Genomic DNA, 27455 nt, shown 5'->3' with positions numbered 1-27455 from the left:
AATCCATGATGATCATGACTATAAAATTAAGAATCTGCCAATTCACCTCAAAATGGACAATAAAAATGCCATATGTTATTTTAGTATCTATAGTGCTTTTATTTTTTCTAGGAAAAAATATACTGGTACTCAGAAGTGAAAAAGAGTTGTAGAGGGCACATGTTTACATTTCTTTGACAGAATATATTGCCAATGAATCAGGAATTAACAAAAAATAGGAATTTAAATAAAATACAAAGATATGCGAGCTGAAGTTTTCATGGCCATGATAACTGAATGTGGTCTTCTGGGTTGTGATGCCATGTAGTCTTACAGGTGGTTACCAATGCATTGAGGGAACATATAACCTCACTACTCTTTACCCTGAAGATAAAGGTGACATATTCCTCTGAAATACTGGTAAGCATTTCTGTGACTACATGGTGTCACAACCCAGAAGACCAAGGTTCACAAAATAAAATATAAATCCTTACTTCAATCTCAGTTATTTTGTAATTTTATTAACACACTTTCTTCATTTTGTGTTCTACAAAGAAAAGTTTCGGAATGGTATACTATAATCACACTATCAGAAATACGAACTTCAGTATTTATAAGGGAAAAGCATTACACTACTAACAGAGGGTAATAGTCAAATTACCAAAATATTAGGGCCTCTTTATATATTAACTACCTAGAAATCAAAATTAGGAAGTTTTTTAAAATTTCTGACCTTTTCAGAACCCTGATAATTAACTGTGTATGTCTGTCTGTATCTTTTACTTTGGATTCTATTCACTGCTTCCAAATCTCTGGTTTCATACTTGTCATTACCTGAGACATTTCAACTTACAGAACAGTCCACCTCTCCTTCACGTGGTAGGCAGTCCAAAAGCGCAGCAACTGCTCGTGTAACATACGTCATTGTGCCGTAGCTACCGCTTGGTGCACTGTCATAAAAATGCTGACAGATGTAAGCTGCTCCTCCACACAGAAGTCCCCCACATGATGTTATCTCTCTCTTATCTTTTGGCTTTGCACAACAAAGTGTTGCATCCCCATTCACTTTCATCTGTAACATTATGTTCAATCATGCTCAATGATGTGTATTTATGAGAGCAGCTTGATGCCTGTCTGCACAAGTTGAGAACTTAGCAACAGCATGCACTGTAACATAACAAGCATTCTATTTGGCAGATTTTGTTAATATTTTCTGTACCAAACTTTCTACATGTTTCAGCGTGAATCACTACACTGCTTTCCTAGTCATCATGATAGTCAGAAAGGGGAAGCAACTTTTGTCTCTTTTAAATTTACTGTTTCTGTTCTACTTATTGAGATATGTTATATTTGCCAAGATGCCTACATGTCAGCTGTCTGTCCTGCCATCTGTAAAGCTTTCAAATATGGTTTGGCATAAATAAATGCCAGTTTCCTGTGTTTCTGATAGTTAATGTAAGTCACAGAAGCAGGAAATTATCTTCCCATCATTAATATATAAACAATTGGATGCAAAATTGTCGCTCAGACAAGGAAATCCTCATACTACAACTTATGATAATGGTTAACATTATCTAAGATTTCATTTAGTTTATTCAACACTTTCTCATCATCAGAGAGAGCCCTGATGATGGAGGCAGTAAGCACCTGTAAATCATCATCAATTTCTACCAGCGTACACAATAAAACATCCAAGAAAATAGTCATGTTCATGCTATCAGAGTATTTGCCAACAGGAAATAACAATCACAAAGAAAACTAAGCTGGCCCTTTGGTTGATACTCAAACCTGCAAGGTTCCTATTTGGAAACAGGAGTGCCAGCCACTCAGATACACCATTCAGTTATCTGTAGGATAACCTATAGAACACAAACCTTTCCTATTACCTGTGGATACTGAAAAAACAGAGAGACAGATTTCTGACCTGGTCTTCCAGGAAGATCTGATTGGCCTTGTGCACAAGATCTTCAACTGCAATGATGCCTCCCAAAGAGGCAGCAATATTGTATTCAGTAACTAAGGTGAGCACCATAAGAGCTTCAACGATGAGCTGTCGATACTCTGGCTGGGGAATAGAGTTAAGCACCGTCTCCACAGCCAAAGCAAACTTCAGTTCTCCAGGAGTCATCTGCAATGTCACAATTATACATACAAATCAACAGAACCTTTTCAAAACAATCTGGATTAAACAGAAACCCACCCAGAGAATACAGTATGAAAACAAATGTAAAATTATCTCTCATAAATGAAAATCATGTAACATGGAAACAGAAAGAAAAACAAGTCTCATTAAATATTGTGTCACTCACCTCTTGTGTCAAGTTCTGAGGGAGAACTCTACCTTCAATGGCAAGTCCTTGACACTGTAAGAGATAAAGAAACTTGTTATAAAATCTAAAATTTACTAGAACTACCCTCTCTGGCTCAAAGCAGTGGTATTTTGATGTTACAAACTAACCTACAAAAGCTGCAGTTCAATTACTGATTGACTTTTAGTTAATTTGATGAAAATGTTTCACCTTCAGAAGTTATCTGGTGCAGAATAAGATGGGAAGATGTTGGCAAAATGCATAATATTTTCAGGAAGCCACTTACAGGTACATGTAATACCTGGCAACTGAGTGGAAAAGGTTATTTGTGCAGTACTGCTTACAAATTCTTTGCAGAGTAGGTCTGTACTTCATACCTAGTGATTGCAACTAATTGTTTTGTTACTTCATTTGGAACTTAAATAATAAAACTACTAGAAGCATAAGTGCACATAATGGAATAGCCATTTTTAAATTTCTTCCCTCTAGGTACATGCTTTTATGCAGACTACTGACAAGAACAATATTAGGGATTTTAAACCCTTCCCTGATTATCCTGAGATATCTCGGGTTGGTTATTCTTGAGAGGGGGAGGGAAAAAAACCATTAATGTGAGTTAATTCGGAACAATTTCTTGTCCCAAACTAAGTTAATTGAGACTGTGAAGAAAATATGTATATCAGACTCTATAGATATCAGTAAATTACAGATTGCTATATTTTCACAAGTCTTGTACATTTATACATTTTCATGCTTGATCACACACAAATAGGAGGCTTTTATGCTTTTGTAACATGTGTCATAAGTTCCCATGCTACCTGTAGTGTCACTTGTGTGCTGTGATTTTGAAGTTAATATTTACAAACACTGGAATGTGACCCAAGGTAATTCAGGATAATTATTACAATTATATTTAAAGTTTAAAGTTTAAATGCGTCATGTTTGTGTTTTATAATTAAAATATATAATATAATTCAGGTCTATACACAAACTTTATTTACAGATGTTAAAATTTAAAATTTGCGCTATTCATCGTTACTACGATGTTACAATACTGCGCCTTCATTTACTACATGTTTCAATGCGTAGCATCATCTTCAGGTTTTTCCTTTAAAACTACTTTATATTACAATGCAAGTTTTTCATTTATTCATCTGTTTTGTAAATTATTACAGTATGTACTTTTTATTTTGATTTTAGCATATTTTGGTGTTATTTTGCTATTTAGACATATCTTATTGAATCTTACAATTATACGTATATTTTGTACAGTATGAAAAACATAAACATAATTTCATTATTGTGGGAATATTCCAAACATGAAAGAAAAGAATATGATTCTTATTAAAAAAATCAGGGAAAGGTTTGGAGGAGGCAGTCAAGCTACAATCCCAGATAACATTCTGAAATAGACACTAACTTCTATATGTTAATAAACGATAAAAGATTCTTACCTCTAAACTTTAAAGTAACCACCATTATGTAAAAGTTATTCTATTACCTTTTCCAATACCCCCCAGACATGAGGGTAGAAATTCCTAGGTACCCTGTTCAGTGCTCCATCAAGTCTGCGTCTTCGCAGCCACTGCCCTTGACGGTCCGGTTCAACATCTTCAGTCCCTTCCGAGTCACCACCTAACAGGCTGCCAATCTGACTCTTCTGTAAGAAATTAACATTCTTATAAATACTTCACAATTTATAAGATTGTAAGGGCTGCATTATCAAGTCTTTGAATGTGGACTCAGAATGTCCACGTTTAATATGGGAGGGCATTTTTATTTCAGTTAATTGATGTTACACAAGTCCCTTGCCACAACCATATAGCACATCCTCAGGCAGAGATGGCCTCCATATATGAAGGACAATTGTGTTGAAACTTGTCTAAATGATATTTAAAAATTCAGTCTGTACTGCAAAGAAAACTCAACATTTCACCATTACAAAGATCAAGATTAATGCTGTTTAAGGAAATAATTGGTATTTAGAATGAGAATTATTTGAAACCCATAAATACAAAATTAAGAGTTACTGATTGTTGAAGCAGGTGGGACATATAGTTACCATTGAGCTTTAAGGGGTTAATAAGCTATTGTGTACAGCCAAAAGTGATTCAGCATGGGGATAAAAATCCCTCACTGAAAGAAACAAGGATTGAAATGTCACAAATGGTCTCAGATTTGGATATATTCTTTGGCATGACCTAAAGGTATTTGGGCACAAGATGCTGAGGTGAATGTTCTGACCTAGGAAAGAGGAAGTAACAGCAAGATTTAGAAAATTATACAACAAAGAGCTTCATAATTTGTACTCTTCACCAAATATTATCACAATGATCATATGAAGGAGGATGATATAAGCAGGGAATGTAGCATGCACATGGGAGATGAGGAATGCATATACAGTTGTAGTCACAAAAAACCTTGAGAGAAGAGACCACTTGAGACATTTAGGCACATATGGTAGGAAAACATTAAAATGTTTCTAAAGGAAACAGTGTGTGCTATAGACTGCTTTCAATTGGTTCAGGATAAGGTCCAATGGAACACTTTCGTGAATCCAGTAATGAACATTTAGGTTCCATAAAAGTATAACATTTCTTGACTAACTTAGCAGCAATAAAATTTTCAAGAAAGATCCTGTATAATGCAGTATGCTGGATCAAAAAGTTCATCTCATATTTTGCTTTTAACTCTGACCCTGAGGGAGGCATAAGTTTTAAAAATATCAGTAAGTTTTACCACTTTGATACAGTACAATTCTCTGGAGACTCTACAACAATTTTACTATGTCCTTCACAAATAGTATCTATTCAAAAGGATGGCTTATGCTTACCTTACTAACACGACTTGATTTACAACTGATTACTGAGAAGTTCCCGCGTCCAACTAAAGAAGAAAAAATTAGAAGGGAAAAAATCATAATAATTGTGAATTTTGGGTTCTTAATATCATATTGCTTCACCTTATGTTGCAGGCCATGCACAAGAATTATCACACTGCTTAGTAAAATTGTAATAGTTCTTATGAGAAGAGAGACTTCTGTGCAGAAGCAGAAATGGCTGAAAATAAAATACTGTGCATGGCAGTACCATCTCATAATATACATATTAATTACATGCAAAGGAAAACAAGTGACAAATTTTATTTCCCTTTGCTCTTGTTTAACTTAGTGAGATAATTTATTTATCATGACGCAAAGGATAGTGTCATTTATCAAGAAGTAAGTGTACTACAATCTTAAAAATATGGCATAAAAGTCAATTTTCCGTATTCCTGATGGCTAATGCTAGAATCACAAAAGTAGGAAAGTACCTTCTCACCAAGAATGTCTGAAGAGTTACAATATAATTCCTGACTATGTTTGTACTTATTTAAAGTATAGTATGTAAAAATGTGTGCAACATACCACTGCTAATAGCAAATTCCTTTCCGCTCAAAATATGGTGCAATAAATTCTTCATCTCAAATGGAGACAGGTTAAGCAAGTGTTCAGATGCTTCTTCTCCTGTGCAGATCAGCGTTCGAGAAAGTTCAGTGGCCATCACCTATTTATTATACAAATAATAAATCAAGTACCCAGACCTCCCCATTCCCCACAATATGATGCAATTAACAGTTTCATGGATAAAATAAGTTATATGTGTGAAGTTCAAAGCCACATATATGTCAAGTTAGAAGTTTGTAAATTTGAGTGTATTTCCATGCTGTAATCATAGAAAAGTAAACATAAATTACACTTACCTGAATAATCAAACCAACTCGAAGTCTTAACATTTCTAGGAAAAGCTGTGGTTCTGTTCTAATGAACATAGCCAGGTACACTAGTAACTCCTAGAAAAAAGTACAGAGTCAGACACCAAGATACAATACACCAACTTCCTACTTGGACCAAAGTAGGAGTCAGAAGCACATGCACATATGTGCAGCTGTCAAACAAAATTTCACTGTTATTCTTAATTACATGTCTGGTGAAGGTACATTTTCTGTTTGCCACCACATCTAAACCAGTTCTGAGACCCACCCCTCACTTTATCAAATGGATACTAGTGATTCTTTTCCCATGGGTAAAGTGACCAAAGCATGAAGCTGACCACTTAGCTCTATCTCATTCTGAGGTCAATAACTGTGGTGTTTTATCTCCACTCCTCCCACACACAAGGACATTTTTACAATTTACCTACTGGAAGGAGTTGGCTGTCTCAAATTAAGATAATAGTCTCTAATTCAGAAGATCCTGGATTCGATCACCAGTCACATCTGTGTGTAGTATTATCAACTTATAGACTGAATACTTCACCTCTGCTAAAGATAAACATTTGGTATAATGAAGTATGCTGGGCCCTCACATGATAAACAGCCCACAAGAAACTGCAGCCATCATCCTCATGATAAATCTACTATCAGAAGTAACAGAATCTGCTCTATGGGTGCTCTCATCTCAGAAATGGATTACACAATTGCCTCAAGGTCAACAGAAGGTAGGAACAGTCAAAACAGAGGATCAAAAACCCACCCACCTGCCTCATACCAATGTTAGTAACTGATTGATCCTTAGGTAATTAAATAAAGCTCTTTCCAACTTGTGACAATGAATAAAATGGAAAGATGATAAGGGTTAGTGAGTACATAAGTAATTGGAAGCAGGTGGTAATTGTCTATTTAGCAATATCATACCAAAATTTTCCTGAGACTTAGAAAAACCAGGAGACAGACATAGACAAATAAATAGGCACACTCACTCATACCTGGCAAATGCACAGGTCTCAAAAAAAAGGAGATCTGGTTGTTTAAAGAAAAAGGAAAATACCTGTGTCAACATGGCAGTGCTCTCATCATCACCATACGCTTGATGAATCAACTGTCGCAGATCAATTTCTGGAAGTGGTGCTGTGATGGTATGCTCATTTGCAGGAGGCATACCAACAGTCACCTATAAAAATATACAGCCTTTGGTTAAGCCCACAGAAACTATAGCTCTTGACTGTTTCTTATTCTGACATTATACCAACAAACAAGATGTTCATAAATTATCTTTCCCATTTAAGAGCACAATACAAGGCAAATCACTGATAATTATAAGAGGAAATTTTACATATAAAATATATATCCAATTACAATAATAACAACAATACGGTGATCTGCATGTGGCAGACATGTAAAATGCATGGAGGAAATGATACATGCATACAAAATTTTGACAAGGAAATCTCAAGAGAAGAGACCACTTCAGACCCCTAGGCATAGCTGTGAGGACAGTATTAAATTGAATCTCAGAGAAATGTGGTGTGAAGTAGACTCAACTGGCTCAAGGTAGGTTCTATGATGTTGTTTTGTGAACACAGGTTCTATACAGGCAGAAAATATCTTTTTAAGCAACTATCAATTTTTCCTGAAAGATCTTGTACCATGGAGTTAACTAGTTAGGTAAATGTGATAGATAGATCACCTGCTTCTGACGAACGAGCAGATCAGTAACTGCTTTTGCCAGGTCTTCCACTCTCTTCCCAAGCATCCCAGCTGTATGACGGACCAGACCCCAGAGTTTCTGCTGGCAAGCCTTCTCATACAGAACTTTCAGCAAATCCTTTACTGTCACATTCTTCCGATCTTCCATAATTCCTAAGGCAAAATCTACTATGAACTGTGATACCTATTCTTCTTTATTTCCTATTGCTCTATTCCAGAGCATAGGGTCTCCTTTCAGAGGTTTTTTTGGTATTTTCGATGTGTGCTTTTGTGAGTAGTGAGTGACCAGCCCTCTGACTCTGCACAATTTCTACTCAATCCTGATTTTGACTGCCAGAGCCATCTAGGTGATACCCATTAGTAAACCAATTTGATATCACAGGAGTAGGTCACATTACTTTGGGACCAGATGGAACTATTCAATGTGATTGTACTAGTAAATTACCCATGAAGAATGATGGAAAATCTAAAGTAGTAAACACAAAGTCATAAATATTATCTCATAAGGCCCAAAATCCCTTAACAAAAAATGATCACCAACCAATCCAAGCACCAATCAGAATTTATAAGACTAATTTTTATTAACACCAGATGATCTTATGTACTTATCAAATCCACCACAATGTGAAGGAGAGAGTTTTTAATAAAATTTAACTGCTCTCTAATAAGTTAAATATATGAGTTCTGGTACCTTCTTTATCAGAAAAAAAAAGCAATGTTCTCAAATACATTTTAACAATCATTAAAACAAAATCTTAAGGAATCTCATTTGGAGCCAAGATGAGCTAAAAAGCAAATTGATATCAATGATAATATTACTGGTAATCATTTAATACTAACTTGTAGATTAAGCATCAGACCATCAACATGGCACGTTACTTTCTCCCCTCCTATATTATCAGGACATAGTGCTTAAAGCAGAAAGGCAACTTTTATGTGCCTGTTTTTGAAATTAAAAGGTCGAATCCTATCCATTTACACACCTGTATTGAAGTCAAGTCCCTGTGTATCAACAAGGTACTGTAAGATGTCTCCTTGTTCTTCAAGGTGTTCAGTTTCTCTAAGCATAGTCAGGAGTTCTTCAACTTCTGTGTCAGCATACTGTGTAGCTTCTGAAGTAACCCTGTAATAAATTCATACTCTATCTCTTTGATCCAAAAAAGTTCCTTGCACTTTGTTTTCAAACAGAAATATTCTATTTTAGCTTTAAGTGTACAAAGGGCTTTAAAGATTTTTAAATAAAGATTCAGTTCCAGTTCAGTTAGTACCCTCATACTCTAGTTCTAATTTGGTCCAATGCTTTAAGAGCTATAAAAGGTTCAGGAAACAGTACAAACTGTTCTTAGGTTTTCATGGCTGGAGGTCAATGTGCAAGTTTGGCTTTCAGGGTTGAGCAGTGGCTCAACTCCCAAAACTGAAGTTACATGGTATGAACTGGTTCACAACATGTAGTAAATAAGACAGACAAGGCGTGATATAAAATGTACTATTAAAAAAACTCAATGGAGTAAAAGTTGTCTCACCCTAAGATATGAAAGAACAAAGACTAAGGGTTTTTGAGAACAAAGCGCTGAAGAGAATATTTGGACCTATCAGACGGCAAATGACAAAAGGATGAAGGCGATTTTCATAATTTGTTGCGTTCTCAAAATGTGCTCCATGAAATAAGTTAGCACATGGCCGACTGTTACAATAGCAAAATCAAGGTAATGACAGGCTGGGAATATTGCATGGATGGGGAAGCACAGCAAACATCTACTTGAAAGACCAAGAAGGAACTCATTAAGACAGCTGTGGCAGATAAATTATGAACAGAAGTATGATAGTGAATTAACAGCTGGTTTTGGAAGCTATTCTAAAATGGCCAATGGAGAGGTCACATACATAACACCAAGGCATGAAATCATGCAGTTGTAATCTTGCAACTGTAGCTGCTGGGCTCAAGGTAACAGAGCGATGTAGACCATAATATTTTGTTTTGTGATTGTTTGGATCTTTGTAAACTGGTGAACCAGGATACGACAGTCAATAAAGTGATTGGCTATGAGCTGGATGACCAATGTTTACTTCCTGACAGGAGTAGTGATTTCCTTTTTTACCATCACATCCAGACCAACTCTGATGCCAACACAGCCTCCTACTCATTAGATAATGAATTGAGAGTGTGACAATTACAAGTGACTTCCTTCTAATGTTGAAATTTATGTCCACAGGGACAGCTTTACCTTTTATGTTCCCAAATTGAGGAACCATAATCCAAAAATTTCTGCCAATATCCAGTCATATTCACCTTGCTTTGGGAGCTGCATTCAGTTTCCATAATGGCACAAGATCTTCTGGTGAGGGTGACCTAGGAGATGTCTTAGCTGCTTCTGAATCAGCTGCCAAATGAGATGGTCTTCTCTCTGAACGCTCATCACCTTGCATACCCAAAATATCAGCTACAAGACACAATAAATGTTATCAGAACTAGTAACATGCATTCTACCATGGCATGCAAGTTTCATATACAGTATTTTACATGAAAAGCTGATGGAACCAATGCATTCATCACGTTTAAGGCATCATCAGGTACAGACTGAAAGAAAGAAAGAAAGAAAGAAAGAAAGACAGGGATAAAAGAAAGGATAAGTCTGAGACAAGAAGGGACAGAAAGAAAAAAAAAGAAAACAAGAAAGAGAAACTGAACAGAGGCAGGGAAAAAAAGAATAGTCAAACAACAGAGAAAAATAGTCCACCCTTAACATGGAGACAATATTTTCCCTTAAAAAGCTAGAATCACCTATTAAGATTAGGTGCCATTTTAACCCAGAAGATCACAATACATACTGCTTTGGACACTGTGTTCTCTTACTTTGACAGTGGTACAAGTATAACAGAATGTTTCTGTATGACATGGACAACATGCACATGTAGTGTTCTATTTAAGAATTGCATAATGACAAAGTTCATGATTTATACAAATCACCTATTACTGTTAGCACAGTGACGACCAGGAGGCTACAATGGGGTGTATATGCAATGAATTTGGGGAAAAAAAGCAGCGCACAATGAATTTTGGTGGGGAAACTTGACTCTTAGAAAGCATTCTCTTGGAAGACCAAAATGAGATTGAGATAATATCAAGATGTATTTTAGTAGCCAAGGCTGTGAAGATGGGAAGTGAGTAAAATTAACTCAGCATCACGTCTAATGGCAGGTTTCCGTAATGGCAGTACACTGCACCTTTAGGTTCTCCTGCCAGAGAGTTAGTCCTCAATTGAGAAAGAGGTTTAAAAGAATATGCAAATGTAAGTAAACAGAGTATCTGAAAACAAAAACAATTATGAAGTCAAATTACAATCATTGTGAAGATCTAAAACATTTATACAAATAATCTGATAATGTGTAGGGATAAAGAGACAATGGCATATTTTCACTGGATTAATCTTTACTTTAGGCTAAATATACCCAAAATAACATTAACACACTTCATGATTCATAAGGAAATTGAGAAGAGATATCTGCTAACAAAGCACTGGAATGGAAAATTATTCCTACTGAACATGTACACGCAGTTCAACCTGTCAACAGCAATAAAAGGAAGAAGACAGTTACTACGAACAGGAATGGGAAACATACCGAAATGAGAAAAGCACAAGAAGACACTTGTTTCAACGGAATGTTACTGTACTAATTTTCTTCGATAATGAGACAATCTTGCATTGGGCTGGTTATCCTAAGTAATGGAAAACCTGTCTGTTTCCATCTTGAATGTAAAATGACTAAACACTGGACTGGTACAGACATGACATTTAGAGTCCCATGGTAAGGGTATGAGGCAGTAGGAAATTCCATGCTTACAGTGAAGCATATCAGTACTTAGTTCCTTCTCATGCCAGTTTTCTTCTAACCACATGGCCCAGAACTACAAATATCAGAGCCAAAAAACTGCTTAGTCATTTCGCCTTAAAGATGGAAATGGCCAGGAACTCCGGAATGTTAATAAACCAGCCCACCAAAACAAAAAACAAGATTAGCTACAGACTATCTCGAGACTACTGTGTCACTATTACTGTACTATTAATTCTCAACAATGAAGTTCCCATACTATGTCTGATACTTACGTTCTACTGCTATTGATCGGGTCTTCTTGATGGCTCCCTTCACTGACATACGGCGCCGCATTGCACCCCCTTTACGTATGGCTGGGCGGTTAAGTAGTTGCGAACGAGGAGTAAGTGACTTCAGTAAGTGTTCTTCCAAGTATATCTGCACTTGTGGGTTTAGCCCTAAAAATTCAAACTTGAAAATATTCAACCAAGTTATTCTAGAATTTCTTCCAAGGGAATAGTTTTCAAATAGGCAAAAATGTTTCATTTTAGTTGCATATAACACTTTGGTCTGACATTTACATATTAAACAATGTGAGGCATAACCATGCAGATTTACACAAAACAATGTGAACAAATTATGAAAGGAATACAAACCCAACAGTAAATTTAGATGAAGCCCATAAAAACAGATCATGGGGGATTGAAAGTTATACTGATAAAGTAGTACAGACTGTCATTTAGAGAAATGAGTAACAGTTTTAGCATATATATATATAATTTTTATTATATATTAATTTATTATAGCTGGCCGCAGTGGCCACGTGGTCTGAGGCATGGACCTCATGCACCTGGCCGCTGGGACCATGAGTTCGATTCCCACTCAAGGCATGGATGTTTGTCGGCGTTTTTGTGTTTGTATAGGTAGAGGCCTTGCGTTGAACTGATCACTCATCCAAGGAGTCCTACCACTGTCCAAATAGATCAAGAAAAGAATAAAAACCTTGACACCTATGGGTAAAAGAGGATGAGAGAAAGAGAGAGAATTTATTACAACCATCAAATACAAGAAATATCTTTCATCCTTCGATCTGTTTTAGACCATCTTCAGGGGTCAGACCACTTCTGTAAATTATATAAAACTAACATGATTGTTATATCTTAAGTATTTATATCTTTACAATTACAAACATTTTATCAAAAATTATATACTTACGATCTGGTAAACCATCCTCCTGGCTACCAAGGAAGCTTAAATTGGTGATGCATGATGTACTGAGGAAGTCATTCAGGTTTCCCAAAGTAACCCTGCATGGGGAAAAACATTTGCAATAGGTAAGAAGGTGAAGTTTTCCCTAAGCTAAATTAAACATCACACTGCAAAGATGTAATGGAGGAGTGGAATTATAGTTTTTAACCTCAGCACTAGATGGAGGTGACTGGTCAGCTTCATACCCCAACCACTTTACCTCTGGGGAAAGACTGCCTGGTATACAGCCATTGCACAGAAGGTTATGTGAGCCAGCAATAAAACAAAAATCTTACCCTGCCAGAAAATGAAACTTGGTTATGCAACCTGTACTTCGGCATATATGTGAACTGAGGTATTTGTAAATTTACATCTGATTTTTAACATTCCTTGCTGCAGCTATACAAGATTTTATATTTTCATGGTGATGACAGTTCAGATTGTGGTGTACCACCTAAATGACTATATAGCATCATGGCCCAGAAGACCACAATCTGAATTCATTACCTTTTGTTACTGAATAAAGTTTAATATACACATTCTGTACATAAGCCACATTGTGATTCTACATTATACAAGATGATTTTCAACAAGTAAGGAAATATATAAATACAGTGGGCCTTCGATATGTCAACTTCCATTCCATCAAATATTGCATCCACTGTCCACTCTTTAACACATCATTATTTCTATATCTGTTGTTGGTTCTCATATCCATCACCTGTCTCATGTATCATGAATGTATTTTTTACCATTCAGCAGTTGGTAACCTGTATTTAGCATCAGTCAACCAGGAACACTCCAAGTGATAGGTTCTCAAACCAGTTCTCTGCAAATTTTGTCTTATTTAATTTATTTCTGCAACACACTCAGTGTCCATGTCTGCAAAGTCAAATGTAAAGAGGTCAAAAGTAGCCCTCACTTTAGAAATTCAATTGGAAATTACAGCTATTCTTAAGCTAGCAAATCAGCAGTCAATATCAGATGTGTACATGGAATACTGCCTACAATAAATGTAGCTGAAAAACAGAAATATAAAGATGTCACAAATTTAGCATCGTCTGACACAATTTAATGTTCGAGAACCACAGAAAATGTACTGCAAAAAATGTAGTAGTTATTAATGATCTGCATTTCTGATAAACAAGCTATGGGAGATCATTTAAATTCCACTTTAACAAGGTAGAAGGCAGAGGGGATTTTTGACAATCTCAAGGCTAGTCTTTAGTAGTGTTTATTTAGTTCAAAAATGGGTTTAGTGCTCAAGTTTATGACTTCCCTGGAATTAATTATTGCTCCATCATTTCTTTATCTGTTGCACTTTTAAGGCATCAATTAATGATGGGTATTGAAGACCCACTGCAGTAAAACATTCTGACACATTCAATCCATGCAATCAATTCATGAGTGTTAACTAACTTCTGATACCCTATAAAGCATGGAAAACAACCAGAGGGGATAAGCAAGGGCCTCCAACATAAATTTGATCAAAACCAATCAAACCGTATTCAAGTTATGAGATGATGCAGCATAAAAATTGCTTTTGCTTAATCAGGGAAAAGGAAGAAGTAGAAGAGATATACTAGGTACAAAATGTCCTTCCTGGGGGGAAAAGCGCGGATGGCACATGATGCTGACCACTCACCCCATCTAGTGTTGAGGTCAAGAACGAGTAGCAGCTATAACTCCCGAAACAACCTGTGTAGTAGGACTGCTTTATCTTTTTTTACCTTTTATTAAAATTAACGAAAATCTATTCAGAAGTTATCAATATTGTTACTTGCAAAGCAGACAGACGACAATGCTAATAAACATATTTTTCACAACTTTCAGCTGCAAAAGTACAAAAAGATCTATTCTTCAAAGATTTATCACTGCACTAAAATTCAAAACTCTACATTAAACTACATAAGTCTGCATGGCTACCCTGCTGGTACAATCAATGGTATGAAATTAAAAATTATGAACGTGAAATGATATTTTCAGGTTAATAATAAGTGTATAAAATAATATTAGTAAAAATCTCTCTACACATATGCTCTAAATGAATTAATACGAAAGCTGACTACATGTTCTCTTCTCCAGCAGTGAGTTATAAAAATTCTTCAAATAATAATTATACCTGGTTCCATTGATATATCCACTCTTCAACTTTTTCATTGTTGTTAACATTGCCAAGGGGATTTTCCCTTGATCTGGAAACAAAGAAATCCAACTCTCATTGAAAAATATAAAATACATTCCACATTATCATTTGATGTAATGTCATGAGATTTACCTGAAATGTGGTAAACTTCATTATCTCCATAATTAGCCTAGTAATGGAAAACCAGGTGCATATTTATGTAAACCTCAACCTGCATGGTAGCTGCACTCTCAAAAAAGAAATTTCAATAGCAAAATTGGTGAATGACCCTTTTGGTTACTTAAAAGTGAAATAACATTGTATTAACACAGAAAGGGCATTTAATGCAAAATTAAATGAAGACTCTGAATTCAATGTATGAATATTAAGAATTTGCAGTCTAATGTAAGTAGTTTAAGGAGTATTAATTTAAAACCAAGCTTTTGCATCCAAAGTCATAATGCAGCAAATAACACACAAATATAAAAATTCTGAAAAGTCTGGCTAACAAAAAATATTCAACTTATACTTCATAGGAGTATTTTCCTTGGACATCCATTGTCTAGTCAAAAATTATGTGTAATGTTTCAGAGCCTTGCTTTGCTCTATCGTCAGGTAAAAGAAAATACTCTGCGTAATAAAGCTATTCATCATTACTAGGCAATGAAGCAGACAAAATGTGGTATACATATACATGAGAGGTGGGCTAACCCAAGCTGGAGCTAGCAACATGACATTAAATGTGGATTGTGGTATGCCAAAACAATTTTATGAGGAGCAGATAGAGACATTTATTACAAAACATGACCAGTGCCCGGTGACAAGAACCAGTTTTAATTAAGGCAAAAATGGTCTTTTATATTACAATGAAAGCCAGATATTTCCACACTTCATATACACATCACTTTATAAGACATTAGGGTAAAGGAAAGCAGACAATACATGCAATTATGACCCAAGTGTTAACTTCATATGTGTTCTTGCAATCTAAAAGTTTTCAAAATTAAAGCAGTGCCTCAAATAAACATTACCCAACATGCCAGCATGTGCAATCATTGTGATAGTTGGTCTCCCAAGCATGCGACGCCAGTTCATCGTTATGAAAGCGAGATCACTGTTGAAATTGTTGATTAGCAGGTCGACATCATTAATTGTGTAATACTGATCCAAATCAACATTCTGTTCTTGATGGTGAGACAGACAACAAGCAACAGAGGGAAACAATCCACCATGCATTAGTTTCAAAACATCAGCCCTTCTCAGAAGTGGGAATTTTTACCAAATTCCATAACTTACACAGCTGAAATGAAGATATAGTCAGTATACATAAATCCATTATAATCTCAGATTATAAAAAGAATTAATAAATTTTTCACCTGGAGAAATTACAAAAACCTATTTCCCCAGTTGTCCTGCTATTAGAACAAAGAAACATAATACAAAACTTTATGACATTTGGTATCATGATTTGTGATATTACATTACTGTTTAAACATTCTCTATGCCTAAGCCATTTAACATGCAAACATGACCTTCAGAACAAGCAGTAATCACCCAATCGTATGAACAAAGGATGACAAAAAATTTCCAAGCGAGTAATAAGAAAACAAAGTTAGCCCTGTCACTTTACAATTCAACACACAGAGATAATATGCTTTTTTTAATGAGGACACTGTGACTGCCCAGGATAGCTTTCCTGTTTGCCCTGTCCTAGGATGATGGCCCTAGTTCTGCCTCTCTTGGAATATAGAATGTTAAAAATTTCCCAAAACATTATGAAATTAGGGCTTAAAACAAAAGGGGAGACAGCACTATTTCAACAGCATCACATGTAATGTACATAATCAAAATGAGAGTCATGCAGAGACAAGAAGCAAAGTTTCTAGGTCATGTAATGATGCTGGATTCAACTGAAAAGTTACACATCTAGAACTCTAAAAGTTTTGAACAATGGTGTATTACATTCAATGTTGTTTTTCTGGACTAAATTCGAAGACTGGGATTATCCCCTTGTAGTGGACTTAACACATGCTTTATTACTTGAAGATGGAGGTAGAGCTAACCCCTGACATGCCATGGCTTAATTTTACTACACTAAATGATGGACTTAGTCCAGAAAAACGACAATGAATACATCTAGAAGTTTGTGACAATGGTCTGGTATTATCACAGGAGCATTTATATATATTTTTGGAAACTGGCCCTTTCATCTTCAGGTGGATGAAAGGAGCACCAGCTATGAAGGTCTCTCAGAAAATGTCATTTTTTACCACTATTGTTTTACCAGCAGAGGGGTACTACTATGGTTCTCACCTCTTCATATCATCCCTTCTCCTCCTGTCCTGCAATTTATGTCTTTGAATATGAATTAGAATGTTTCAAATATGACAGAAAACAGACTTACAGTTTATTAATATATTATTTAAGCACCCCTGAAGATGAAGAATCTCAATCATAACTTTGTTACATGCGGCTTAACAATCAGACAGGCAGAAAAGACACACAAAAAAAAAATTCAAGCACACACCATCACACCATGTACCTAGGTGAATGTTCTTCATCGCCATGACGACAAGTGGTCGGCCTAACATGTTCTGCCAAGAAGACTTCAGGAAATTCAATTCACTCTTGAAAATGTCAATCATCAACTCATAATCAGAAGCGATGTAGAAACGAGTCAAGTCAGTCAACTAAAAGCAATATTTCAGGAAACATTAAAATAAAGGAAAAATACAATTTTAATTTCCTCCCACTAAAGATTTAAAATTTGTTGTAATTCTTAAGTTACAAAAACATTTTAATTTCCAAGACATGTGTGAATTGTTGTGCAGTAAAATAAAGTGATTTACGACACTCGATGTTCAACATCTTCAGGGAATGAAGAAGGGGAATGAAAATCAATAAAATATTAGGTTGTTTCTTAGATTATTCAATGGCACTTCCTCAATTGCACAGACCACACAGCATTAAATGGAAGAATAATATGAAGGACAAAATGGAAAGAACATGGCAGGAAGCATTCATGGTCTATTTTAAGGCATTATCCCAGCATTTGATTGGGGAAACCACAAAAAGAAAGAAGGACAGGAAACAGGAGGCTCGAGAATCAGACCTGGGGCCTCCCTACTGTAAAGGAGTGTTAACCACTTTTGGTTGAAAGCCTTAAGTCCCAAGCCTAGATCAGGAAGTAATACACGAATGAGAGAGAGAGAGAAAGAGATAGATAGATAGAGAGTGTGTGTGCATATTTACATTAAAATATTTGGTTCAGTAGTACTACATACATAAGCACATACATACGTACAGTTTCAGTAAAGAAATATGAGATAATACATACCTGGGGAGTGAAAGCAAATATTCGATCATGTAAAGAGTACAATTTACTTGTGCTCAGGATTCCAACGTCACGAGATTTGCGCCCAGAGAGTCCAAGTTTCTTGTTTCGACCTGGGAAACAGTGTCAGAGTTATATGTGAGCTACAATTCAAACTTGACAATAAATATTAAAAATAAAAGAATCTTTCACTAAAAACGTTACATGCTTCTTAGGTTATTTTACAAATTTGTTTCAACTGCATAAAGGGTTTCCTGCTAACAGAATCATCTTTCAGATTTGGTTAGCATTCATAACTGATCCAGAATAGAAAAGTTTATGCACAGAACTTCTGAAACAGCCCTTGAAAAACTGAATTCATTAGACGCAGTCTGGGAACCACCAACTTTCACAATTACTAACACCAGGAGCTAAAACATGTCTTTAACTCACCAAGATATGTGTAAAGATGACTAAGAACTCTAGCTGGTTGAACTTCAATTGGAGCAACCTCATCAATAGTCTGCACTATGATGTCATGCTGTCGTAACTTCTCACGAATATCATTATCTTCTGCCAAGATCACCACCTGGACCACCACATCTGGTTTTTTCTCTGAACACAACCGGCGATTCAATGGATCTAGTTCACCAACAGCCAGAAAACCCTAACAGAAATATTACCCAAGAGTAGTTATTTCACAACATTGTGTAAATGCTGAGCTTATACAATCAAACAGCAAACTGACTAATTCTTGGTTTATTTAACTATAGTGGAATGAATCAGAAAGAATTTGAAGATAGAATCAGCCCATCTTAAGATCCCATTTTGGAATATGTCTGGAAGGACTGATTAAAACCTTGAAAAACTAAGGACAGTTGGCCTATGAACCAGGATATCAACATACAACCTCCTAAATATAAAGCAGCAATGTTAACCATTAAATTGCAACATTGGTTGGACAAGATATGGAAGATTTTACTAGAAAAAGGGATGTGATAAGCTGTGGTTGTAGCATACTTGAATGGTTCTAGCGAAAATGGCTGATTCATTATACTACAGCCAGGATAGACATGGATCATGGTGTGATGTACATTTATTTTACAAAATATTTTGGAAGTAGGCTCTACTTCTGTCTTCAGGTGACTGGTTGCCATAAAGCTAACAAATGATTTTATTCATTTTCAATGTTAGTGGCTGTAGTCAGGACCAGATCATAACTCTTTAAATATGAAATCTGTATACTAGTAGTGGTCTAGTGTTCAGTATAAAATAAATTTGTTTACCTCTTGGAGCAGTTTACCCAATATGTAAAGGGACTGGGCCCACAAAAAGGGACAGCGTCCTACAACAACTCGCTCTTGGCTACCTGGTTCACGGTACTCTCCTGATACCTTATCATTTGGAACAGCATACAGTTCTGGCACCAGCTTCATCCCATCTTCAGTACGTATCATGATCTACAGAGTGAAGATGTTCTTCAAAACTAAAACTGGACTTACGACATTAATGATATGTGGATTATAATATTTGTCAAAATATAATAAATCATTTTCTTTCCTCAAAATACCTCTCAGAAATGACTGTGCCATAAAATTAGTTATGTAACTTGAAAGAAGCTACAACTGAAAATTTCTAAGATTTATTGAAATTATTTTTTGTCTTATGTTCTGACAACAATAAAACAAAAACTGCAACAGGAAGTCTGGGTGAAATTTACCTTTACCTTATAAATATGTATTCAACATTGAAAAAATGTTCTACCTATATGTTAGTTGACAGCTACAATAAAGTATACACAGACATTCAAAATTAAATTGAGCTGCATATTGTGATAAGAAAACTCATCACATTTCTGTCAAATGGAGAAATGTGACTGGTTTGAACATGTAAGTGAATACTCAGATAGCAAACATGTAACAAGTGCTGTAAATAGTCCAGCACTGGGACAGCCCCCAAAGAGCTAACCAATGTAACACTGAAGAGGTTAAATCGTTTTTCTGCTTCAGAAAAATAATCTAAATTTATGACATGAAAAATTTATCAAAGACTGCTGATATAAACTTGCCTCTTCGAGTGCTTCAGTATATTCAATGACAGCATTCTTATTCCCTTGGAAACAATAGTCCAGTATGAGATAGCAGAAAAACAATGGCCATTCACACTCAATGTTCTCAAACATCCTCAGTTCCCACGGCTCATAGTAAAGACGATTTGGATCCTGTGCTCAAAAAATAAAGACAAATTCAATAAGCAACTCTTTAAAGAAATTGCATGATACCTAACAGAGGGAAGTGCGGGATATGGAATATATGAGACACTTGCAAAATTGTACTCTTCACCACCAAATATTATTATAACAGAATCAAGGGCAACGGTGGAAAAAATATGTAGCATTTATGGAGGATATGAGAAATATATATATAACATTTTAATCTGGAAAACCTAGGTATAGATGGGAAGATAATATTAAAATGAATACTAAAAAGATTATGGTATGAGGGTATAGACTGGATTGAACTCAGGATAGGGTTTGGTGGCTAGATCTTTTCAACATAACAATGAACTTCCTGGTTCCATAAAAGGCAGAGAATCTCTTGACCAGCTGACCTACTATCAGCCTATCAAAAAAAGACTCTCTCCACAGTTGGTTAATGATTCTTTAGATATTCTCTCTACCTATACATCTTTATGGCATAGTGCTTAGGCACATGGATAGCTTTACCCTTCTTTATCATGGCAGGCATTGCATAGGAGAAGTGTTGCAATCACAGGGTAGTTCATGTGGGACTTGTGGTGGACAAAGTGACAGACACTAGGGCAGTTATATCTATGAGTTCTTTTGTTTCTCTCCTTGAATCATCATCTTACCAATGTTCTATACTACCCTTCCATGTCCCTGAGGTATGGACTGAACTCAGGCTAAATACATTAATAACGAGTCATAACATTTATCAATTTATACCTCTAAAGTGCATAAAAATGTCAATACTACCTCCTTTGGTGTCTTATGTCCATCACGAAGAAATCTTTTGCAACCATACCGCCCCTGAAGCTTTGACACAATAGCTGTTCTTGTGAGCTGAATCAACTGAGGATCATCAACAGCAAATGCAGGAAAACTGATGACAGATAATAAACCACTGTCTAACTCTTTAGAACTAGATTCTCTTGGTAGCATTGACTGAAAAATAAATCAAATACCAATCACAATATTCAAATACTGTTACAGAAACATGCAGATCAGTGTTTGAGAAACACTGTCTTAAAACAATCTGATAAAGACCTTCAAGAGCTTATACCTGTAAAACTGCCTGGCATTTCTGAGCCTCATCTGCCAGAACATGTATTATTGATGATGGTCCACCACGGGCTCCAAACAAATCCAGTTCATTCATTGCTTCCAAGGCAGCCTTTGCCATTCCAATAGAACTTGCATTTAGCTCTGGCAATCCATGATTTGTCTTGTCTCCACGCTCCCAGATGCCATAGTCCTATACCAACAATAACACAGGTACTCCTACTGTTATAATGGGCCACGAAAACCTTGCCAATAAAGTGACTGTCTATAAACTATGTGGCCAAGACACAAATATTTAGAAAGATAAGAGTAGTAGTGGGATTATAGGCGCATCAGCTACTCTGGCTATTAGCGTACAGTGATGGAAATCTTCTCTTCACCACTGTGACTGGATTGACTTGGGGCCCATCCAGTCTCCTTCCCAATGGATACCACAGGATGTTTCCCACAGACAAAGAACTCATGTGTGAAGCTGACTCACTCCAATTTCCTGCTGATGTCCAGAATGCATAGAGCTTTACTCAATGGACTTCATATTAATTCATGGTGTTGTACTTTGTTACAAGGGCAACTTAACTGTATTATGCAATGACACACACACAAAACATACTGTTTGACATTAAACCTCCCCAAATTGGCAGTACAATGCAGAGAGGGGACAAAAGCCAAGCTCAAACATGCGTACATTTGTTTGTGTGTGTGTATAAAATGCCACCCACAGATAATTGGAGTTAACTGTATTTCTTATCTAGCCCTATGTACCCTATGCAGTTGACAAAGTTTCATTAATAATTAGAGAAATAAATAATCAATAACATGTCACCTTGTGGTACTTACAGGTATACAGTATGCTGATTCAATGTAGAAAACCAGGTTTTGAATGAATGACACTTCATCCAAATTGAATACAATCTGAAGACCTGAAATAAATAAATCAGTTGTATCATTATTCCATGTATATATAATAATTCTCAAAGGTCCATCAGTTGTTCATCTTTTTAAGGCACTTCCAGAAGGAATTTAAGAGCTAAAAGCCTGCACCCAGAGAAATTTAAAATCCACAAAATGTGAATTAGTTTACTTCCAAGGACAATACATTTCATATAGTGTAAATGGTAAGCTGGAAAGAAAAATGTGTATTCACCAACCTACTTTGGAAAAGTAAATCAATGTGTAGATTTCCAATATTTGATAAAAGATGCTCACAAACATATATAAAACAATTTTATGTTCTAAATCAATACTAAAAAAGAAAAGTGGAAGAGAATAAAAATGTGTCCTTACTCACTGGATCAATAAAATATAAGGAATGCCTACAAATATGCTCACAAGAAACTGTGACAGAGAAAAATTAAAAAAAAAATTGTCCCCCCAAAATAAGAAACTTGTTCAGTTTAAGTCACAGAATGCCTGAAAATCTGTTTCTTTAAGAAAAATCTTTTAAACCATAAGCAGTAAAAAAGGAATAATCATTTTATTTTAACTCCCTGTTCCTCAAACATAGATGGAGAAGAGGAACATGGAACTGTTGAATGTTAAAGATCAATCCAAAAATATGCTCAAAGAAATATATTCTGAAATTACGTGGGGGGGGGGGGGGGCAAGAGAGATAGAGATAGAATAAACATTTAACTCTCCATTATTTTTATTCCATTTACCAATAATCATAGGTATTGCCCATTGAATTGGAGAAAAAATGTAATCTGAAAAATCTGCATCATACTAACATATTTTGATCTGTTGCAAGAGACACACCGTTAAGAACATAAAGATAACTATTATTAACACACCTATATCAGACCCATGTCATGATGTGAGTTCTTCATTATGACTACATAACTTAATACTTCATCATTTTCATACCACTATTCATATTTACCCTTCCATTTGATTCAGTATAAACATAAACAAGGAAACAAATACAACTTGCATAAGTGTACAAACAAGTTGAGGTGTATTTATTAACACACATAAAGCAACATAACAACTAGCAATTTCATGTAATGTCACACCTGATGCAGTCATCTGTGCCAGTATAAGCAGATATAATGACACTGCATCAATCTGAAGATGCCCCCACTCATCATCTCGTACAACAGCTTGGCCAGTGGAGGAGCTGTACTTTGCATGCAGACCATCCAGAGGGTTCTGTGTTGACTTGAACTTCTCCACCTTATCCTTCTGCTGCATCATTGCCATCAGCAGTCCCCTCATGAGCTTCACACAACTCTGAAACAAACAGTGTAGCTTTCAGAGCACGAGAAACAACTACTGGTGTATTTTTTTCACGCAGCACACATAAGGGAAATAAGAAATATATACATGCACACATCAAAAAAAATTCAGACATCAAGTTATGATGAACTACCAGCTGTCATTATCTAACCAAACTATTTAGTCAAGCTAAGTTCTGTATTTATGAACAATCTATCACCCTACAAAACTTCAAGTTCTTGAAAAGCACTAGTGTTGTTTAGATCTCAAAGTTCACACGCCTGCCAAGATGGTACTGCTGATAGTAGAAATTTATGACATACAAGATGGGATGCCTCAAATGACATGCCATTACAAATATGCATACACACATATTAATATACATTTCATGGATTCAAAGTTAGAATGACAATAAGATGTGGAATAAGTAATAAAAACTGAAAACAAAAATACCTTTTAAAATATCATAAAGGTTTTACTTAAATTATTCAAATGTTACATTAAATCCATACATACAAAGTTACACTCTGTAAGACAAAATACCATTAGAAAGATTGTAATTTTTAAATATTTGGAAAGCAGATGGTAAACTGTTGAAAATGATGATGCCAGAATAGTACTAGTATGCTGTTTTCTGAAAACATGAAAGGCTGGTAACTGGTCTATGAAGATGATCCTTGTTCTGTGTGTTGACATTGTATACTGCTGAATTTGTCTGAATATGTTTTTGCTTGTCTACAATGAAGTTCATTAATGAAAATAAGGAAGACGTAAACTTTCTAATATCTTAAACAGACATGCTAAATTTATGTTTGGCATCAGTCACAATCCTAAATTGTGTTATTTATAATGTAAAAATAATTCTACCATTAGATAAAATACCTCCAAAATTATTTCATGAAAACAGGCAAAATACATACAAATAGATTTGAATGTGTCAGTGTTGTTGATATGAAACTGATCTAACTGTGTAATATGTTTCATTTAACTCTGCAGAAGATATAGTTTATTCACCGTTCAGCCACCTGGCACGGCTTGTAACCCACGAGTCTTTCATCAACTAGTAAGGAATTTTGTATTTACTGATCTATATACTTTTCATCTTAACCAATAATTAATGCATATCATGATGGATTATTTATTATAAATTTTACTATATTTGTTTTATCTAGGGTTAGAGCCAGTTTGTTAGCAGTAAACCATTTATTCATATGAAAGAACTTTGTCTGTTGTAACTTTGATCTTTCCTAACAAAAACATACACACTTACCTTCTGGATCCCAATGCGTAACCAGGTAATGTGGGGTTTAACAGATCCTATTCTTCAATGTGACTAACCAAGTTTCATTTCATTAATGTATTTTATTTAGAAAAGTCAAAATCAATATCTACTAAGGGCCACTTAAAGAAGAGGTGACTGTTCTGAAGGCCACACATTACGTATAATTTGAGAGCTAAGTCGAGGGCTGCATAACGCATTAATGAGTTTGACATGCCTGGTATAGACAGAAATAAATAAAATGTTTACATACCTGTTCTAATTCATAAGTTTTAGCTCTATCTTCATCCATGTCAGCAATCTTCTTGTATGCCATTGATAATCCCCAAACAGCCAGTATACAGTAAACATTATCTCGAATCCAGGCATGATTATTTTGAGGGCTGGCAGGTAACAGACCTGTTACAGGGTTCTATGAAAATAAAATATTAAGTTAAATCAAAATGTTCAGTGAATGAGCATAAAGAGCATAGCTAACACAAGATGCTTGGAAATAACTAGGAGTAACATAATTTTTATCACAGTAAAACTTTATGGAAAATGGGAGCAACAAGGTATTAAGATGAATGAAAAATAGTCCCTGTATACTTTACTCTTCACAGTCATTCATAAATTGGAGGACTAAAAAAGTTTATTTTCAATACACAGAACCATTAGCAGTTATTGTAATATGAAAGTATCAATAACAAAAACAAAAGTGATGGGTGTCAAAGAAAAACATGTTATCTTATGAAACATAATTATCTTAAATTCAGAGAGATTTCAGTTCATGTGGTGAGTATGACGATGATGGTCTTCTAGGATGTTGCTGTGCCATTGAGTATGTATGGTAGAAAATGAATGACATTCACAAACTATTGTGGGTAATATTATTATCCTGCCTTATAACTTTGCACATCCTGTTGGTATTACCAATTTTAGGAAATTAAAAAGAAAATTTTGCACTAGCCTCATATGACACAACATCTATAACGACCATCAATGTAAATTCTTTCAACAGGGGCCATATCATCATCATGGATACACAGACGATACAACTGAACTTCAGTCATGAAAACTTATGGACAAGAATGCCGATATTTATACATTTTATTTACTTAGAGATATGAATGGGCCCAAAAGGTGTTCCTTGCTTACACAAAAGCATAAGTAATAACTACAAAGGAAAAACATGGAAAAAATTGAGGAGACTGAAGGTTTATTCTCCAACTAATGTTATATGGAAATTATGGTGGATGGCATATCATCATTAAAAATAATAAATCTTAATCTTATTAACTTATGAATTTTACACTACAAAACTGTTAAATTTAAACCATAATTATCAAAATCATTACTCTTAAATATTACATGTCTGTGCATGTTGTTTATTGTCAATATCCTTTATACCTTTCTTCTCAATCCCATGCAATCTTTTTGGTTCTATGAATTAAAATATTTGGGGTCACATTTTGTCATTTTCATATTATATTGATTTATAATTATTCAGTGGTATCCCTTGAAGATGGCTGACATGCAGCTGAAACATGAGGGGTGAATCTTGAATTAAAAAGTTATACTAGATGCCACCAATGTAATACATAACTGAACAAGAATTCATGTAATTAAAGAAATTAGTATTACAGAGAAAAATAGTCAACTCACTTGAACAGAATGAACAAAAACAAAGGCTGATAAAACTTGCATTTAAGTACAAACCAAAATACCAACAATTTTAGTAAGATCATAGGAAAGTCTGGCTACAAAATCAGGGCAAATCTAATACATAGAAGGTAGGTTAAGTTATCCTAGTGTGCAGACCCATCTGACAAGTGTTTGGGAAGAAAAATAACACTTTTTGGAAAATACAGGCTGGAACATGAAGCCGACCATTCTTCAGACCTCCCACACACTAAATATTGAATTCTGGAATGACTTTCAGGCAGCCACAAATGTGTACATGCTAATGGAGAGCACTAGTAAGCCTTCATTGTCAATCACACTATTAGATAATATACGGGTTACATTACCTCCCACAACAATCTTTACATACCTGGTGATTCATTATTATCTTGTGAACTATTCTTTGGTAATAATCCAACCGAACACCTGAATTACTTCGACTCCTCATTTTTAATGTTCGAAAATAACAAACGCGATAACTAGCAACTTCTTTTCTCTCGGCACAGCAGACAACACCACAAAGTAATTCAATGCATATTTTCGATTATTCTTTACAGTACGCTTTCGATTTTCAGTTTACGTACTTATTATAGTCACAGTATAATTTACTTAATTAAATTACGTTTTCCATAACACATCAATTACAGCCTATATCTGCTTCTAACTCCGATTCACAAAGGCGAATGAATGTCATTAAAAAAGAACCATTCCATTCCTAACCATACACAATACCTCCTCCTTTCTGA

The 27455-nt window shown here is 35.3% G+C and overlaps 1 protein-coding gene across 6 annotated transcripts; it reads right to left on the bottom strand.

The window, feature by feature from the left end:
- Nucleotides 1-75: 75 nt before the first annotated feature.
- On the bottom strand, nt 76-27455 carry LOC110827776 (putative phosphorylase b kinase regulatory subunit alpha). Of its 6 annotated transcripts, none has more exons than XM_087350856.1 (25): nt 27080-27455; nt 25301-25459; nt 23567-23783; nt 22392-22474; nt 21556-21747; nt 21249-21437; nt 20322-20474; nt 19540-19713; nt 18707-18920; nt 18278-18387; nt 15972-16119; nt 14938-15010; nt 12783-12874; nt 11861-12025; nt 10045-10195; nt 8738-8877; nt 7735-7919; nt 7096-7218; nt 6030-6119; nt 5695-5833; nt 5122-5174; nt 3790-3948; nt 2289-2342; nt 1904-2107; nt 76-1051 (listed from the first exon to the last, which is right to left on the bottom strand). In XM_087350856.1, exons 1-25 carry the CDS (start codon nt 27155-27157, stop codon nt 824-826), a joined length of 3573 nt encoding a protein of 1190 aa, XP_087206982.1. In that variant the 5' UTR covers nt 27158-27455; the 3' UTR covers nt 76-823. The 6 variants fall into 6 exon arrangements, with proteins under 6 accessions (XP_087206982.1, XP_087206979.1, XP_087206981.1 ...); XM_087350853.1 differs by lacking the exon at nt 15972-16119 and adding an exon at nt 17468-17630 and having other exon boundaries at nt 27080-27454; XM_087350855.1 differs by lacking the exon at nt 15972-16119 and adding an exon at nt 17483-17630 and having other exon boundaries at nt 27080-27454.

Source organism: Zootermopsis nevadensis, unplaced genomic scaffold (assembly GCF_977971745.1).
Source record: "Zootermopsis nevadensis isolate Lab colony 2312 unplaced genomic scaffold, Znev_1.0 Znev_ptg000017l, whole genome shotgun sequence".
NCBI lineage: Eukaryota > Metazoa > Arthropoda > Insecta > Blattodea > Termopsidae > Zootermopsis > Zootermopsis nevadensis.
The sequence above is the reverse complement of the archived record's forward strand: the minus strand, read 5'-3'. Positions and strand labels throughout refer to the sequence as shown.

Excerpts from the sequence above, each read along its gene's own strand:
- LOC110827776 (XM_087350853.1), bottom strand. The coding sequence starts at position 27,157 with ATGAGGAGTCGAAGTAATTCAGGTGTTCGGTTGGATTATTACCAAAGA. Across the intron at positions 5,175-5,694 it reads GGAATTTGCTATTAGCAGTG|TTGGACGCGGGAACTTCTCA; the intron begins GTATGTTGCACA and ends TTTCTTCTTTAG. Across the intron at positions 3,949-5,121 it reads AATCAAGTCGTGTTAGTAAG|AAGAGTCAGATTGGCAGCCT; the intron begins GTAAGCATAAGC and ends AATTTCTTACAG.